This window comes from Sapajus apella, unplaced genomic scaffold (genome assembly GCF_009761245.1).
Source record: "Sapajus apella isolate SASKATOON/1434 unplaced genomic scaffold, GSC_monkey_1.0 scaffold109, whole genome shotgun sequence".
NCBI classification, from domain to species: Eukaryota; Metazoa; Chordata; class Mammalia; order Primates; family Cebidae; genus Sapajus; species Sapajus apella.
This window is the reverse complement of record NW_022437049.1, coordinates 6304045-6322142: the sequence shown is the minus strand read 5'-3', so window position 1 is coordinate 6322142 and position 18098 is coordinate 6304045. Positions and strand designations below refer to the sequence as shown.

The 18098-nt window shown below is 36.6% G+C and overlaps 1 protein-coding gene across 4 annotated transcripts in view; it reads right to left on the bottom strand.

Annotated features, from left to right (window-relative positions):
• The window catches only part of DCC (DCC netrin 1 receptor), a 1203097-nt gene that overhangs the window by 67475 nt on the left and 1117524 nt on the right, over nt 1-18098 (bottom strand). For all 4 annotated transcript variants that reach the window (XM_032259518.1, XM_032259520.1, XM_032259521.1 and 1 more), the window contains exons 23-24: nt 13737-13899; nt 5077-5303 (exon numbers count right to left, since the gene is read on the bottom strand). In XM_032259518.1, coding sequence (XP_032115409.1) covers nt 5077-5303; nt 13737-13899 — 390 coding nt within the window. The remainder of the gene's footprint in view (nt 1-5076; nt 5304-13736; nt 13900-18098) is intronic.

The following is an 18098-nucleotide window of genomic DNA, read 5'->3' as shown; positions in this document are numbered from 1 at the left end:
GATGCTTATAATTCTGCATATGTTTGTATATGTGACAGTGGGAGGGCATATGTTAATGTATTTGTTTTTCAAAAATGGCATTGTATTATGCATACTTTTTGTAACCTGTTTTAAAAGATAACACAAAAATCTCTCTCTGTTAAAAGTCAGTGGTATAATTATTAACAGCTATGTAATATTCCACTATATTAATTTACTACAATTCATTCAATACTTTAAGCCTAACCATATTAAATTGTATTACAAAAAACCTACAAGAAATAAACTATACTCTTCAAAAATAAGAGCAGATATATTTACCTAAATCTATTGTGATTCCATAAAATGTCATACTAAAGAGTCACTAAAATTTAGAAGAAAGGATATATGCAAATTTGAAAGGTTAATTTTAATATGTATTAAAAACTGAAGTTCTGAATAGTGTATGCTCCCATGTGTGTAATATGCATATAAAAGCATATTGTGACACACACACATTTGTATGTGTATAAGAATGTATATATATGGATAAGTACACACTTACATCTATGCAATAAGATTACACACAAAATTTTTAACATTGTTTTTGTTTTGTGAAAGGGATTAGGAATTTGGGATGGGGAAGAGGCAGACATACTTTTACTATTTTAGGTACTTACTATTTTATGAAATGTTTTTTATTCTTTTTGTTTTTTATCATATGCATACATTCTCTTTAAAATTAACATCACAATTAATAAAATTTAAAATAAAAATTATACTGGGAGAAGCTTCCGCACAGGTGAAATAACAGTAGCTTCCTAAATCTAACTCTGTCCACGGGTCCTCCAAAAACTACACAGAATCATATAAAACATATTTAACTTTGCAAACCTGGCCAGACACAGTGGCTCACAGCTGTAATCCCAGCACTTTGGGAGGCTGAGGCAGACAGATCACTTGAGGTCAGGGGTTTGAGACCAGCCTGGCCAACATCATCATTGTCCAGTGAAGGAAAATGAAGAGAATTTGTCTCAAGCAGATAAACCCTCAAAAAAATAGCTAATGAAATTTCTTTAAACAGGAAGTAGTAACCAAAAAGGAATAATGAACAACAGAAAGGGTGAAACTATTAATTAAATATAAGAGACCTTCCTCTTCTTTAGTTTTTAAAATTATGTACTTCTCCTCGCCACTCAAAAAAAATAATTCTAGGACCAACTAGGGTAACATAGTTTTCAAATAAGTCACTTGATATTGTTGCGTGTCTGTGTGTTGGTTTTCAGTTTTGCAATTTTTTTTTTCTTCTAAGAATGGACCGTGCTTGATATTATATGAGTTCATTGAAAAGTTAAACAAAATTATTCTCCTATTACTCTTTTTGTAGCATACAGGATTTAATTAATATGTATATAAATAAAAATAACCAATAAAAAGTTAGGTGTTAAATTGCCCATTTGGTGTTACATAGCTCTTTTATAGATGTTATTCACTGAATTGAACATTTTTAAAAATTGAATACTATCAAATGCCATAGACTGAAATTTACTTATTCATTCTTCCAAAGTGAAAGTAAGACACTAATCCTGTGGTGATGCTGTAGTGAAAGTATAAGAGGATAAATTCATTTCACGAAAGCAAATTCTATTTATAAATCCTAGAGATCAAACAGACCTGGACTCTTGTGTTTCTCTATTGTAAGTTTTAAGTAAAGAAAATTATTTTGAAATCCACTAGATGTAGAAGAGATGTATCATGAAGCAGTGACTTATCATCTTAATTCCTAGATATTTTAGTGGGATCCTCTATTTTTTGTGGTTAAAGAATGAAGTAGGTTTTGTTTAAGCAGCTTGCATGCCAGAAGTAGGGAAGAATTAGTAAAATTAACTCTCACTTAATAAAATTAGTTGTTGTTAATGTAGCAATTGCTCGGTTCAGTTCTCTTTTCCATAGCTAGAGTGTGAATATTGTAAATTAATTTCTGGTTTTATCCAAAAAGCTAATTTCATGGGTACAAAACAAGATAAGTGCTTACATAAAAGTATTATGTGAGTTAATTGAAACTGGATCAACAAAACATGAATTTTGGAGTCAGATTTTTGGTCCTGGCTGTGATACTAGCTTTGAAATTGGGTCACATTATTTAACCCTTCTTAACTTTGATTACTTCATTTACTATATTAAAAGAATGATGATAGCACCTACCTCAAAGTATTTTCTGAAGATAAGGCAAAATAATGTATAAAAGTCCTAATCATAGACTTTAACATAATCTCTCTTTACATAGTTATTGCCTACTCAGGAACCCCATTGTTAAATATAATGTTTCCCAGTAATGTTATTCACTTATGTTGAGTTTTGTTCTGTTAAGCATGAGAGCAGAAAGAATACATAATTTAACATAAAGTATAGCTTTGAGAATTACTTTCCTGTTATTACAAAATTGGCAACTAGGTCCTCAATTTGACGACAAATAGGCTCAAGTACCCTTTTATTCCAAAGAAAACAGTCATCATTTGGGATTAAATCTTCCCCCAGGACTTATTAAGAGACATCAACTTAATGTCATCTCAGTATATAAAAGATGAAAGGAAAAGGTAAGAAGGATGTGTCCCAGAAGTCTTTGGCAAAATTTCCTGAGGCCAGAGAGACAATTCTATCCCTTCCAGTGGGAGGTGGAGGTACTCTCCCCTCCCTGATACCTAGTCAAGAACAAAGCTATAAGAAGGATCACCTATAAAATAGGGAGGTTCCTACAAAAGGGATTTATTTTTCTATCACTCCACAGTTGAAAGCCTGTTTAGGCAGCAGGCTTGCTGTTCAACCCTGTGTCTATGTAAGCAGAGGAAAAAGTAATTGAGAGCAAGGCTGAGAGAGAGCCAGTGGTAGAGTACAAGGTCTCTCACCATTGGGCCTGGCAAGAATATAGGAGATTCTCGTGGGCCAAGTGAGTGTGTGAAAAGTTGGTTGGGCTTGATTCCCCTTGCTGGAATTTCCCAGAGGCCTCACGAGGGAAGAGAAAGAGCTGTGCTAGGTGGTAAGCCTGGACTTGATGTCTCCCATCGTGGAACTGGACCTGGTCCACAAGGCCACATAAAGCAGCAGTTCCCAACATTTTTGGCACCAGGGACCATTTTCAAGAAAGACCATTTTTTTCATGGACCCGTGGGTAGGGGGCAGGGGATGGTCTCAGGATGATTCAAGCCTATTATATTTATTGTGCCCTTTATTTCTATTATCATTACATTCAAGCTTATTACATTTATTGTACACTTTATTTCTATTATTACATTCAAGCTTATTACATTTATTGTGCACTTTATTTCTATTATTATTACATGGTAATATATAATGAAATAATTATGCAACTCACCATAAGGTAGAATCAATGGGAGCCCTGAGTTTGTTTTCCTGTAACTAGATGGTCCCATCTTGGGTGATGGGAGACAGGGGCAGATCATCAGGCATTAGATTCTCATAAGAAGCATGCAACCTAGATCCCTCACATGTGCAGTTCACAATAGGGTTCACACTCCTATGAGAACCCAGTGCTCCTGCTGCTTTGACAGGAGGCAGAGATCATGCAGTAATGGAAGTGATAGGGAGTGGCTATAAATACAGATGAAACTTCGCTCTCTTGCCCGCTGCTCACTTCCTGCTCTGTGGCCCAGTTCCTAACAGGCCATGAACCAGTATTCGTCCATGGCACAAAGGTTGGATACCCTTGTCATAAAGAAGTTTTACTTCTGTTTCATAAGAGACCCAGAATTTGGATACCACATAGAGGTTTGCATATGTGTCCAGAAAAGCTGTGAAGAACTTCAAAGGATCCCTTCTTTTCTTTCTCCTCCCCTCTCCTCTTCACCCCATCTCTTTTCTCTCACCTGCTCAGGAAAAGTGGAGAGGAGGGGAAAAGATGTCAGGGTGTTTCTGAAACAGACTTTGTACCTGCTTCTTCTCAACCCCACCATTCCATTTCACTTCAATGTACTGGAGGATTGAAAACACAAATTCTGACCCCCAGTCCTCAGAGCCAAAAGTCTAACTGGGCATGAGAAAAGATAGTCTTTAATTAAATTTCAGATTATAATTTTTAGTGGAACTAGATTGTCCTTCAAAAACTGGAGCGACAAGGAAGTTACTAAATCTGCCTAAGACATCATTTAAGAGCTCAGAAAGAAATTTTCAACAATCCATGGTTGACAATCAATACTTCTATTTCTTGTTTATGCAATTCTGATCTGACAGCATCCAGTAAATCAGTAACACATTCAAATAACTAAAATATTTTAATTCACTTTAAAAACAGCTGCTCCTCATTCTACAATCACATTATAAGTAGACGGAGTTTTTTGATGAGAGTATTTGGTTGATGATTCCCGTAAGCACTTAGGTAATATAAAGACCCATAGAAAGTGAACTATCTTACAATCATTTTCGAGTGTTCTTACTTATCCCTGGACACCAGTGATTGTTCTGCACCAATTCATTGAACAGTAGGCTTTTTTCTTCAGATCCCTTTGTATAACATCATAATATTCAGACAGAATCCCATCAAACTACTCTGGTGATCACACAAAATGATTGTATGTGGATGACAGTTGATTTTCATACTAATCAGAGGCCAAAGTAACAGAATATTCAGTTATTTTTTTGATACTTCAAGTGCCCTGATCTGACTTTTTAAAACAAGGAATTAACAGACAATTTAGAATTAACTTTCAATTATCTATAGAAATAAGGAACTAGAAAATGTACAGATGGCTTCAAATTTTATTGCCTCAACAAAACATTTGCTTAACAATTAACAAAAAGCAATCAATTCATTTAGGATTCAAATTTCTATATTTCCCAACTGTGCTACTTCCAACCTCTTCAAAGATTCAGGAATTATTAATATTATAAAAGAATTGTTAAAATTATATCAAGACACAGGATGATGAAGACAGACATATAATTGGTTAATCAACCAAATTTATATTCAATTCATTTAACTATTGATAAATGACCCATAATGACATGCAAATTAGTGGGGAAGACATTTCCATAAAAGGAGTGAAAAATTCCGTTGGGTTCAGAATGGCATGTTTTCCCTAATGCCAGTGAAAAAAAAATTACCTGAATGAGAGGTGCTTTTGCTCCCCAGTTGGGTTTCTGACTGGCTGTGGCTGACTGGTGTGAGGTCTTGGCAACTTTGGATGGGAGAGTCCCTTCCTGCAGGGTCAGTGCTGGATGGCTTCTCAATATTTTTCATCTCCATTTCTTCATGATGGATCCAAAGATCAGGGGGTCGGAGGTCCTTCTGGCTGCCCTTCCTTTTGCCAACACTGTGGGTGGCTCGTTTTCTATAAAACCAAGTTAGAAGGCAAATTTGAGAGCTTCTATTCAATGGCACTTCCTCTCTTTCATCAGTCAATTCAAGTTAGAAGCAGGGAAAGGAAACAAAAGGACTCCCAGAATGAGCCTTGTGAAATCCAGGAATTGGCAGACTTGTCTTGGCTGCCTTTCCTCTTCTTCCCTAGAGTTTCACCACATTATGGGGGATGCAGTGCTGAATCCCCAGGGCCTCTGCTGCCTGCCAGAGAGCTCCTTACTCCAGCTTCACCGGCTGCAGATTCACGCGTAAGGTGACAATGGGTTAGATGGAGCCATATGCCAATCTTTGGAGCTAGGCATAAGGAACCTGACGGCAACATCTGTTTAGGAGATAAATGAAGGAGCTGCTTTGAAAGGGCAAATGGAAATAAAAAAGCCAGAATGTATGCCAACAGCAAAGATGAGGGCTTAGAAGAAAGTCTAAACCTCAGCTGTATAATTTAATGTGCAACTGGGAAGCTTGCTATTTGAAAACAAAAGGCCACATGAGAACATTCTTAGGAGAATAAAACACTTTTGCCTTGGCATCACTGAGTGTCCAGATTCAAACACAGTGAGACACATCCTTTGAAAGGAGAAGAACACAGTTTGAAAATGTATTTCACATGTCTCTTATTTGCCTCAATAAAGCTTCAACAATGATAAATTTATTTTTGGGGGTGATAATCTCTTCTTGGGACTAGTGAGATTAAATGTTCCCTGCATGATAAGTAAAGTGCACAATGTTCATGTTAGTCATTCTTTACAGCAGGGGGTTAGTAAACTATGGTAAGTAAGCCAAATCTGCCCACAGCCTAGTTTTGTAAATAAATTTTATTGAAACATGGCCAAGCTCATTTATTTTTGCAGAGCAACTGCAGAATTGAATAGTTGTGACAGGTACTATATGGCTCAAAAATCCTAAACAATGTATTATTTGGTCCTTTACAGAAACGGTTTTTGACCCTTTCCCTCGTTTTATAACTTTTAAACCTCTACTTGTAAATTCTATTTCTTTTAAAACAAAAATGCTCTGTAAGAAATAATGCAAACAGTTAAAATCTAGTTTGACACACCAGAGAACCATCTACTTCCCACTTCCTTAATTTGCAATGAACAGTTTATTATAATATGTACTTTCCATGGTTGCTTAATGGCTCAAACAAGCTACTCTCAGTGAAAACACCTGTAACCTGTGCAAAGTCATTGGATTGTCTGGTTTTCCAATGATGAATAAACAGCTTTGTAAATATTAGATAATTAAATATTTGGGGTAGTGTAATTTGTTGAATTTTCCCTGACTTTTGTTTGTTTTTCTTGAAGCATGCTGATGAGGACAGGAGATAAAGAACCCCCTGGATGTAATACCTATTTTGTATTTTAGCAGAGAAAAAAATAACATTACCTGCATTTTGCCGATTTCCTGGTAGCAGTCCCATAATGTTTTAAACCGATGGTCTGAAATAACTCCTGTTTTCCTGTGTCTAAGATAATAACTCACTGCTAACCATTTATTCCCTAAATTCATTTCTGTATATTTCAGTTACCCACAGCAAACTGATCTGCAACTCACACACAGCTTCCTGTGTAATCTACTCCCAGTAACATCATAGAAAATGTAGTGTCATTCTCAAACTTGGGTGTTTCACCCTGTTGTCTCTCTTTCTAGGAGATCAAAATGGTAAATAACACCAGTGTCTGTGTGGCTGCACACAGAGAAGTACCAGTTCCCAAATCCAGGAAAACATAGCCAGGCTCCTTATTTAACTCAGTATTTAAATAACCTGGAGTAAAGACAGTAGGCAGGATAAAATTGAGCCCAGCAATAAATTACAAATTCTGGTTTCCCTTTGCTTATATGCATGCCTTTTCATTTATTCATTTATTTGCTAGTTTCCGTGACTTCAGTACCAGCCAGCCCCAGATGGCTTCTGTTTTTTAAACAGTTCCAAACCTGGCAAACCTTTTTGTATGCTGTGATTCATAATCTCCATCAGGGAAGAATATAATTCCTCATAAAATGTATAGGCATTTTTCTGCTGGATTTTAATCAGATCAAGAGCAGCTCTAAGAAGCTGCTCACCCACCCAGGTGACTGTCAGTCAAGAAACTAAAGATCTCTCAGCAGAATTTTCTTTTTGTATTTATTCTAACTATGACCATCCAACCACTTTTATTTCCTATCATGTCTCTTATTAAAGGAGAAATCTTTGGCCTTGTTTCTTCCTCTTTTGTCCCTCCAACCTCTACCACAGCAGGTTTGTAATAAAACTAACATGTGCTCATAACTAAATTGTCTGAAATTTTCTCAAAAATAGGAACAGGTATCGCCCTGACCTTCGGCCCATCTGTTGGTCCCTGACATGACTGCTGCTTGTTGCAGCCTACAATTCTTATGTCTCACCATTATATTCTTCAAAATGTGTATTCCGATGCTCCTAGTGGAGTGCTTGACAAAGTGTAGTCTCTAAACCAGAGGCATCATCATGGCCACTGCCTGGGAACTGGTTAGAAATGTACATTCTCAGGCTCTACCACAGAACCACCAAATCAGATACTTGGTTGCAGGGGGCAATCTGTCTTTTTACACTCTCCAAGTGAATCTGTGCACCTAAAATTTGAGAAGTACTATCATAGTGAATTACCTGGTTTCATTTGTTGTTATTTTAAAGCTAGTTTTCCTATTTGACATAGAGTATTTCACATGTTTAGCCCTTCTGCAAATACCAGGTATATCTTTTTCCTCAGGCACCAGTCATCTTCCTGCTTTTGAAATAGCCCTAGAATAGGGGAGTCTCCTACCCCAGGTATTCTTGATAAAGCCAAAGCAAAGAGCCCTCCCAGGCTGTCCGCTTTCTCCTTCTGAGATCATGGCAAAACTTTCACAACATGGTCAGGTACTGGTGCTCTATTTTTGGTTTTGTTTGTTTATTTATTTAATTTCTGCCCAGACTGCCTTAAACATCCTATTTATCTACAAATGACGTATTCTTTAAGTTTCCTTTCAAGCCTCTCTCCTTCAGGGAACCTTCCTGACCATCTCAGGTCACTGTAATCTTAGAGTGTCTAAATCACTTCCCTCATCTCTCTCTATACCATTCACCTTGGCATTGATCACCACATGTCTTATTGAGCTGTCCAGCTGCTCCCTTTGTGATAATTCAATTCCTTCAGTGATAGTGGAGCAAACTCTGTTTCCTTCACTTCTTCAACATCATCCATTGTTTTACAACACATTTATTTATTCAATCAATATTTATGGAATATTGACTATGTGTCAAGAAATGTGCTAAGTACTACAAATTTAAGATGAGAGACGTATTGAAAGCTTAAAAAACGATTTGAAAATGGCATGGCTCCTGGGAATGTCTTCATTGTTGGAATGAGGAGCATGCACTGTGGCATGACAGGTCGTGTGCATGAAAAAGCAGAAGGGTCCAAAACATAGGATGCCCCAAATAGATACTTTTTCTTTTTTCTTCTTCTTTTTTTTATTTTTGTTTGTTTAAGATGGAGTCTCGCTCAGTTGCCCAAGCTAGAGTGCAGTGGTGCGATCTCAGCTCACTGCAACCTCTGCCTCCTGTTTCAAGTGCTTCTCCTGCCTCAGCCTCCAGAGTAGCTGGGATTACAGGCGTATGCCACCACACCTGGCTAGTATTTTGAATTTTTAGTAGAGATGGGGTTCACTGTGTTAGCCAAAATGGTATCGATCTCCTGACCTCCCAAAGTGCTGGGATTACACCATGCCCAGCCTACATTTTTAATAATATCAAGAAGTCGTGGGAAATTGCAGAAAGATTTTTAGCTTGAGAGTTAACATTAATCAAATTTGTTACTTTGTATGATGCAGATCCCAAATAAAGCACACAGTAATTACTTGAATTAAATAATGAGAACTACTTTCCATTATTGATACGCAAGTATTTATCTGAAAGCTTCTTCTCTGGTTCTGTATGTACTTACCCATTCCTTACTTTATACATATCCTAGTACTAAGATTTTTTTCCTTTTAACTTTTAATTGGTATCTTGGGGATGTGAATGAGTAAAACCCAACATGAGTGGAGTGTCCCTTTTATGCAAGAATGTGTCCTTTGAAGTTCTAAAATCCAACTATTATCCCACAGGTTATTTTGGCACATCATAATAAATTACTAAGTTCCCACTATGGACTTAGGCATCATCTGCTAAAGTTGTTCACAACTTTATTAGGCAGACTAATAAAGAGTTCTGTACTAATTCTAGTGGTGAGAAGACAATTCCCAACATCAGACAGGGATTGAAGCAGGAACATTCTGCCCTACCAGGGGCTTGGGGGGAAGTCTTCAGGTGTGAATAAGTAATTATAAGTTAATCAGAAAAAGATACATTGATAAGTACAAACAGTCCTGTGCTTCCTCTCCAAATCTTTTCCAGAGACTTCTAGCCTCCTAGTTATCCATTTTGATTATTTTTATTTCACTAACTGCTATTAAAAACAAAACCAGAAAACTAGTATTAGAAATCCAGGATGAATTCCAGACACTCAAATATATCTGTATATTCTGAGACAGGATTAAGATATATTGAAGTCCTAAAGTAGTTGGTAGTTCAAATCTCTATGAGGCGAATATTGAGAACCAATTAAAATGTTAACAAGTGAAAAATCAGTAAAAGTGACCTATAGTGGTTAAAATACTGTAGATTTCATTTAAGAGCTTGAACATTTCATCATCAGTACTAAAGATAATTATTCTTGTCAAGATTTAAATGCATACTAATCTTTAAAACTTGCTATCCACATGTCAAGTCAAATAGAAGGCCCAGCCAACCAGTGGTTCTATCAAGTACATCTTGTATTTTATTCACATGTTCAAATTTAAAGCATTCAGACAAGACTGCACATCACCTACCCAGGTAAGTGCCTTAGAAATGTAATAACCATGTGTTCTAGAGCTCCTGTATTTGCTCAATTTCATTTTGTCCTCAGTATCTGTGAATAAATTCTAACTTATAACGTGATCTACATGTTGGGCAAGAAAATGTTACTGCCTCATTAAAAAGCAGAGAAACAGGGGCGAAAATCAACTTAAGTTTTGTTTCATTTTTTCTCTTTTGAGACAGGTCTCATTCTGTTACCCAGGCTGGAGTACAGTGATGCAGTCATGGCTCACTGCAGCCTCCACATCCCAGGCTCAAGAGATCCTCCCACGTCAGCCTCCTTTCTGTGACTACAGGCGTGCACCACTATATCTGACTAATTGAAGGCTATTTCAGAGACAAGGTCTCACTATGTGGCCCAAGCTGGTCTCAAACTCCTGGTCTCAAGCCATCCTCCTATCTTGGCCCCCCAAAATGCTGGGGTTACAGGTGTGAGCCACCACACCCAGCCTTAAGTTTTCATAAAATATAACTTTTCTATGGATCATACTATAATCTCACTAATAGAAAATGTGAAGGGGGTCTCTTCAAAGTACAGTAGTAAAAAAAGTTTAATAAATGACTACAAAATGCAAAATTATTTGTATTTCCTATTAATTTAAAGCTTAATGCTACTGTATGATTCTATAAATTATAGGTATTCTATGGGGAATTTCTATGTCTTAAAAGTAGAAGAAGATTCTATCTGGCTGTGGACAAACATACTAACAAAAAAGCTAGAGAGAAGGATAGAAAGTATTTAGTCCAGATTGTCATTATATTTAAAGAAACTCCCACCCAAGTATTAAGGGTCTTCACTTAGGTGATATAATTAGTTTATTTAAAGAAGTAGTAGACCCAGAACTAGAACTTGGTTACTAACTTTCATTAGCTATTTTATGTAATATAATTTTCATTTTTATTACATAAAATAGCTAATGAAAGTTAATACCCGCTATTCTGAATCAACTGGATAGCTAATGAAAGTTAGTACCCACTATTTTGAAACAACTGGATAGCCTAATTCATTGTTAAATATATGCATGATTTTTTAAAGGTTAGGTTTATTAAATGCACAGACATTTACCTGAACAAGATATTACTGAGAGTCCATAGAACTTTTTCAATTCACTTGGATATAATTCAAGTCCCCCAACAAAACACAGTGAAAAATTTATATTCTCTAGAATCCCAAAGAGATACTGAAGAAGCTCATGAATGCATTTTCTACTTCACTTTATTAATTAAAGTCCCATTTTCTAAGGGCTTTGGAGAGGATCTTATTTCTGTTTCAGATTGGAATTGATTTCACTTTCACCTGCATTATCCAGTTTGTTTTGAAGGGCTCAATTGTGGTGATATCGACGAGTAGGGGTTCTCAATGAAACAAAAAACTAAACTAAATTATAGTTCAGAAATAACATGAAGGAAACATTTTCTTTCTCTCTATGAACATATGCAACCAAAGGGACAAAAATGAATGTCATTGGATTTGTTACTGAAGAAAGATATCAAACAAAGTGTGAAACACAAGTAACTATTAAGAGACTTTGAGACTGCAGTGAGGAAAAACCAAAGTGACAGTCAAACTTAGTGTTTTGGGATTTTCAGTCATTAATAGAACCATTTATTCCTTAATTCAGTCCCTAATTTTAAAAAACAAGTCATACCCAGGTCTCAGTGTCCCCTCTTTCCAAATAAAGCCCTTAAGCTTTTACCAAAGTGCTAAGGGTGAGATTTAAGATGATTTGAGAGTTTCTCAGGATAGCACCAAATCCCACTTTTGCACATTGGGAAGACTGGTGCTCTGTGGGAAACAAAGTAGATCCAGGAATCCAGTTCATCAGATCAATCTATTCCTCAAATATTCTTCTCACAGAAATGACATAGGAGGGGGAAAAAAAAACCCAAATCAAAAACAAACCTTCTATGGATAGTTTAGTTACATTTAGATAGTTGAGTGAATGCTTCCGTGTCTTAAAAGCAGTTACATGGTAGGCTGGGTGTGATTTTGCTGCCTCCTCCCCACCTTCTTTTATGAGTCCCTCTTAGGTCTGCTTCATCTGCTGCCTTGATGTTTCACTGTTCCATGACTGCACAACCCCTTTCCTGATAATGCTGCACCAAGAGATTGTTCAATGCTTTACTCAATTAGTTACTTTCTCCCCAGAGCCTTATTAACTGCCCAGCACTGTGGAAACTCTGTGAGTGATGATGACTTCCCAGAATGCTCACACATCAGCCTGGCCCAGCTGAGCTCACTCTAGCAGGTTTCTTGCTTAGGCACAATGGACCAGCACACTAGCTATCAAACTAGTCCAATCTCACAAATGCAGCTGGATAGAAAATATGTCCTGCCATAGCAATAGATTAAATACAAAGCCTGCATCTATAGCCCATGTTACTTTCTTCAGTAGGTACATCTTCCCTTGTTCTCTTTCTAAACGCCTCACTTTAGAGTGCTGGAAGATATACTAGAGACCTACAACTAGAAACGTAGGACTTAAAAAGAGAGAGAGAAAGAGAAAGTGTGAGCTATTAGCAAGAGAAGGGGGAACATTATTTGCTGGAAAATTATTTCTAGCAAATTGTAAAGTATACAGTTGTCAAACCAGCCACCTATGAGCCCAAACCTCAGGCCAAGCCAAAACCTCATGGAAAAGCCTAAGATAATCAATGCAGTGAGAAAGCGTAGCCGAAAAAGACACATCAGTCTGAATTTTAAAAGGACGAGAGAGTCAAAGAGGCAGAGAATGGCTGGGAGATTATTGCTGCCTCCCAGCACTGGCTGACACTGGATAACAGGCCAGTTACAGGGTGAGGTTGCAAGGATACGGGCTGAATAAAAACACTTTTACATTTTAAGCTTTGTACTCTGATGCATCATTCTCTGCATGTGCTAGAACCTAATGCTGCAAAATATGAAAATATTTTAAAGCCCTCAACACTTAATTTCTGACAATTAACCACAAACAATACATTCAAATCATTTTGAATCTCTAAACTCTCTCTTCTTTCTTAACTAGTGCCTCCAAACTAAGCACCCACAGGATTGTAACTGCACAGTTTGGCATTCTATATTTAGTCATCTATCCAACAAGCATTGATTAAGTGCCTACAGACCTCCTTGGAAAAAGTGATAAATATGTGCACACAGAGATGTATTTCTCAAATCTTTTGTCCATGATTGTTGGGAGGGTCAGAAGCAGGGGCATGGTGGAGTCCATTCTCTAGGTGTTACCTAAGGAACACCTGCCCTCACTTGAAAATGAGAAGTGATCAGAGAAGTAAAAGCAAGCAGAAATGTAAGCGGGTCCCAGATGGACTTTGTTTGTTATCATATCGGCAAGTCTAATCCTCACTCACTGCATGATAGGCCTGGAATAGACAAAAAGGTGAGGTTTTGCCAGGGTCAAGAAATAAGGAGATGGGGTGAATAATGAAAGAAGATAGGAAGAGGGCTGTCAAAAATATGACCCCAGAAGATGATGACTTCTTTCCGCTTGGGAGCCAGCTGTTACCTACTTTCTCTGCTGGGCTGAAGAGCGTCGGGTGCAAATCACGGCCACAATGACGACCACCAGCACTGTGATGACACCAACGGTGACCACAATGATCACAAGCAGGTTGCTGTTCTTCTGAGGAGTGACGCTGCCGTGCGGGGGGTGCATTTGTCCAATTGGCGGCTCTGGGAAAAGACAGGAAAATGAAGTTCAAGTTGAGGAAGATGTGGCAGAAGTGTTGATCAAACTTTCTTGGGATGTACAAATTTGCTAATGTTCTGAGCATTTCTGAACTTAGGGAGTTTGAGGGAAGCAATGAAAAAATGAGAGGAAACACCTAAATTATTTACACAAGATTAATAAAAACCTATATCTGCACAAAAATAAAACTTTTAGAGAAATGTTCACAGTAGCATTGTTCAGAATAGCCAAAAGTGGAAACAAGTTAAATGTCTATGACTGTCAAATGAATAGACAAATGTGGTATATATATCCCTATGATAGAATATTATTCAGTCATAAAAAGAAATGAAGCACTAATAACTACTAAAATATGGATAAACTATGGAAACACTGTGCTAAGTGAAAGAAGCCAGACACAAAAGGATACATATTATATGATTGAATTTGTATGAAATATCCAGAATAGGCAAATTTAGAGAGATAAAAGTAGATCAGTGTTTTCTAGTGGATGCGGGGAGGTGTGAATGGGGAGGAATAGCTAACAGATACAGGGTATACTTTTGGGATGATTACAATGTTCTGGAATGAAATAGTGGTGACAGTGGCCCAATTTTATGAATACACTGAAAACCACTGAACTGTACATTTTCTCTTTTCTTTTTTGAATCGTACATTTTCAAAGGGAGAGCTTATGGTACATGAGACATATCTCAATAAAAACAAGATTAAGCTTTCCTATTGAGTGGAAGGCAGGGAGAGAAGAAGAGATGCTACTTTGTACCATAAGAATTCCTGAGTGACAAGAACCAGAGAGGCTATGGTTTATGAGAAAACACTATTTATTTGATGCTGTGAAAGACAAACTACTTGATACCAATCACTCAATTTACTACCATTCCTTTTAAGATGCCACCTATAAAGCAATTTAATTTTCAACCTGTCAAAGGTATATGAATCCCACTTAAAAGCAGCCACCAGGTTCAAGAGAGTGCCCAAGTTCTAACACAAATGTTTTCCTGCATTGCATCAGTATTTCATGGCAGAAAATATGTAGGTGGAAAATAGCAGAATAATAAGACAACTGTGATGATTTTTTTGCCTTTATAAGAATGGCTAATGACCCTTGGCATAGCTTTCTTAAGCCCTCAGTCAATGATAAATCAATTAGAAACACTCTGTTCTATGTCATGTCTGTCATTACAAGTTATACACTCTTAAAAATTAAATATTAGGTTATAATATTATTTACAAATAATTTAGAAAGTATCAAAAAGCAAGGAGTTTGTATGTTTTCCTATACCTAAGTTTATTTTTCTTTAACAACCTATAATAATTTTCTATACCCCTTGAGCAAAATATTATGCCTCTGAACCTCAGTGCCTGCATCTGTATAAAGAATATAATAATACCTATTTTTTAGTTACTGACAGAATTAGAGAAAATACATGCATAGCAACCATATCAGCACCTGATGCAGAATAAGTGCTTATAATAAAATTACATGACTAAAGCAGTAAATAAAATGTTGCTTAAATTTATAATCTACAATAGAATACATAGCATTTGGGATATTTATGGTGTGTACTTCCAGACTGTAAAGCTTTTTTTTTTTTTTTTTTTTTTTTTTTTTTTTTTTTTTTTTGTAGAGACAAGAGTCTTGCTCTGTAGCCCAGGCTGGGGAGTACAGTGGTGCCATCTCTGCAACCTCCACCTCCTCCGCTCAAGCGATTCTCCTGCCTCAGCCTCCTAATTAGCTGTGATTACAGACACCTGCCACCATGCCTGGTCAATTTTTGTATTTTAGTAGAGATGGGGTTTTGCCATGTTGGCCAGACTGGTCTTGAATGCCTGACTTCAGGTGATCTGCCCGCCTCAGCCTCCCAAAGTGTTGGGATTATAGGTGTGAGCCACCATATTTTTAGGAATAATACTGATATAATTTGGCTAGGTCTCCACTCAAATCTCATCTTGAAAATCCCCATGTGTCCTAGAAGGGACCTGGTGGGAGATAATTTAATCATGGGGTTGATCACCCTCATGCTGATAGTGAGTTCTTACAAGATCTGATGGTTTCATAAGGTGCTTTTCTAGCCCTTTCGCTCAGCATTTCTCCTAGCTGCTGCTCTTCTCCATGCGAAGGACATTTTTGCTTCCACTACCATAACTATTGTAAGTTTCCTGAAGCTTCCCAAGCCATACCAAACCGTGAGTCAATTAAACCTCTTTCATTTATAAATTGCCCAGTCTCAGGTATGTCTTTATTAGCAGCATGAGAACAGACTAATACAAATACTTAATATGAAAGATAAATTAACCTCTTCTAACAAGTTAATATGACCCAGTACTTGCCTCAAAATTGAAATGATGTCTTTTGACAAGTTACCTAAGAATCTTTGCTGTTCTATAAAAAAGTCACCAAAACTTAAATTATAACTGATTAATTATTATTGGAAACAGAAATACTTCTGATATAAGTTGAATCTTAGAGGAAAAACAACTCATCAAAATTTTTAGATAATAGCACTTTCTGTTAAAAAATTGTGATACAAATGAAAGAAATAAGATTTCCTTGAAGTAATTTTTACACTTACCATAAAAGAACAAAGCAAGAAATGAAAGGTCAAAACTCCCTTTTTTCATAGTTTTACTTATTATTTAAAAAGTTACTTTACAGTAGTATCTCAATATGCCCTTTTTGTACTTAATAAGTTAATTGATTGGAATAAATTAACCTTTTATGTGAGAACTTATGAGGAACATAGCTAGGGATCTCACAGATTTTTATAAGCATGACTTAAATTTAAGAATTCACTGTTTCTGACAAACTTAGCTTGAATCATATAAAACAGTATACCTTGTCAACATTTTAAAAAGCATGTTAAACTGAAATTATTCAAATTTATACCCTTATTTCTTTCTTATCACCCTGGAAGACATCATGCTCCAAGTCAAAAAAAAAATAACTGAATTCTGCTAAGTACCAGTGAGATTATATTGATGTCATTTGCCTGGGAGAGTCAGGGTTCATGAGGGCTTCCATTACCAATCTTTGATTGCAGGCTTTTATGACTTCCTCATAAAAGTTCCCATCAGTTTAAAATTTGGTATTCAAGGTCTTTCATTTATCTCCCAATCTGAAATCAAAGGCTGAATAATCAAATTACGTGACATCAAGTGGGCAATTTAAAAAGTCAAGTGCAATGGTGTCTTCAGTTGCTGTCAATTCTTGTTATTTGCAAGAGTTGTGTTCTATAAAGTTGCCACAAACACTAATTAGCAAATGCTGAATGATTACTTCTAGCAGAAACACAAGGTTAGCTTCCTGTGAGCCTCTGATCACAGCTGTTTTATCAACCAGTCAATATCTACTTTGTTTTTCTGTGTTTCTACTTAAAGACATCTTATTTAATATATAATGTTGATTCATTATACTGAAACATCCAACAACACTATAACTAATGCCTGGACAAAGCTTTTCAAAATTTGTACAGAGAATACATTTTCTCCGTAAGTCACACCATACCCTTATTGTGTTGAAGAACCTAGAAAGCACTTCAGCACTATATTTGGGGGCCGTTTTAAACCCCGAAGTCACCAACAAAAAGAAAACAAATAGAAAAATTGGCATAGAACATACCACAAAAAGGGCACTTTCTTATAGTATGAGGGCTGAAACAAGAAGACAGAAAGTACCTTTTATTCTGCCTTAGCTGGTCACGTGACCAGCTCTGCACACATCCATGAATAATCATGAAAGCATTGTGAGTATTGATTTGGGGGTTATAAATAAATTTTAGCATGCAGGTAAATTCACAAAATCAGATTCTACAAGTAATGGGGATCTATATCTTAATATATCAAAAGACTGCTACAAATTAGAAAAAATTTTAGAGCTCTCAAACCCAAATTAGTGCAATTAGAAAATATGGAAGACAGCTTAGCTCCAGAAGGGATGAGTGGTATTGCAATCTGTTAGGCTTCAATGGGGAAGCTGTGTGGAATAAGTCAAAGACTTGTAACTATCCCACAGGACACTGTGATGATTTGTGATTATTTCATGAGATAATGGTGACACCACAGTGACCACAAGCACTGGCACAAAATTGGCACTCGTTAGACATTATCCTGTGGCTCATTGAATTTTTTTTTTTTTTTTTTAGAGACAGGGTCTCACTCTGTGACCAATGCAGGAATGCAGTGG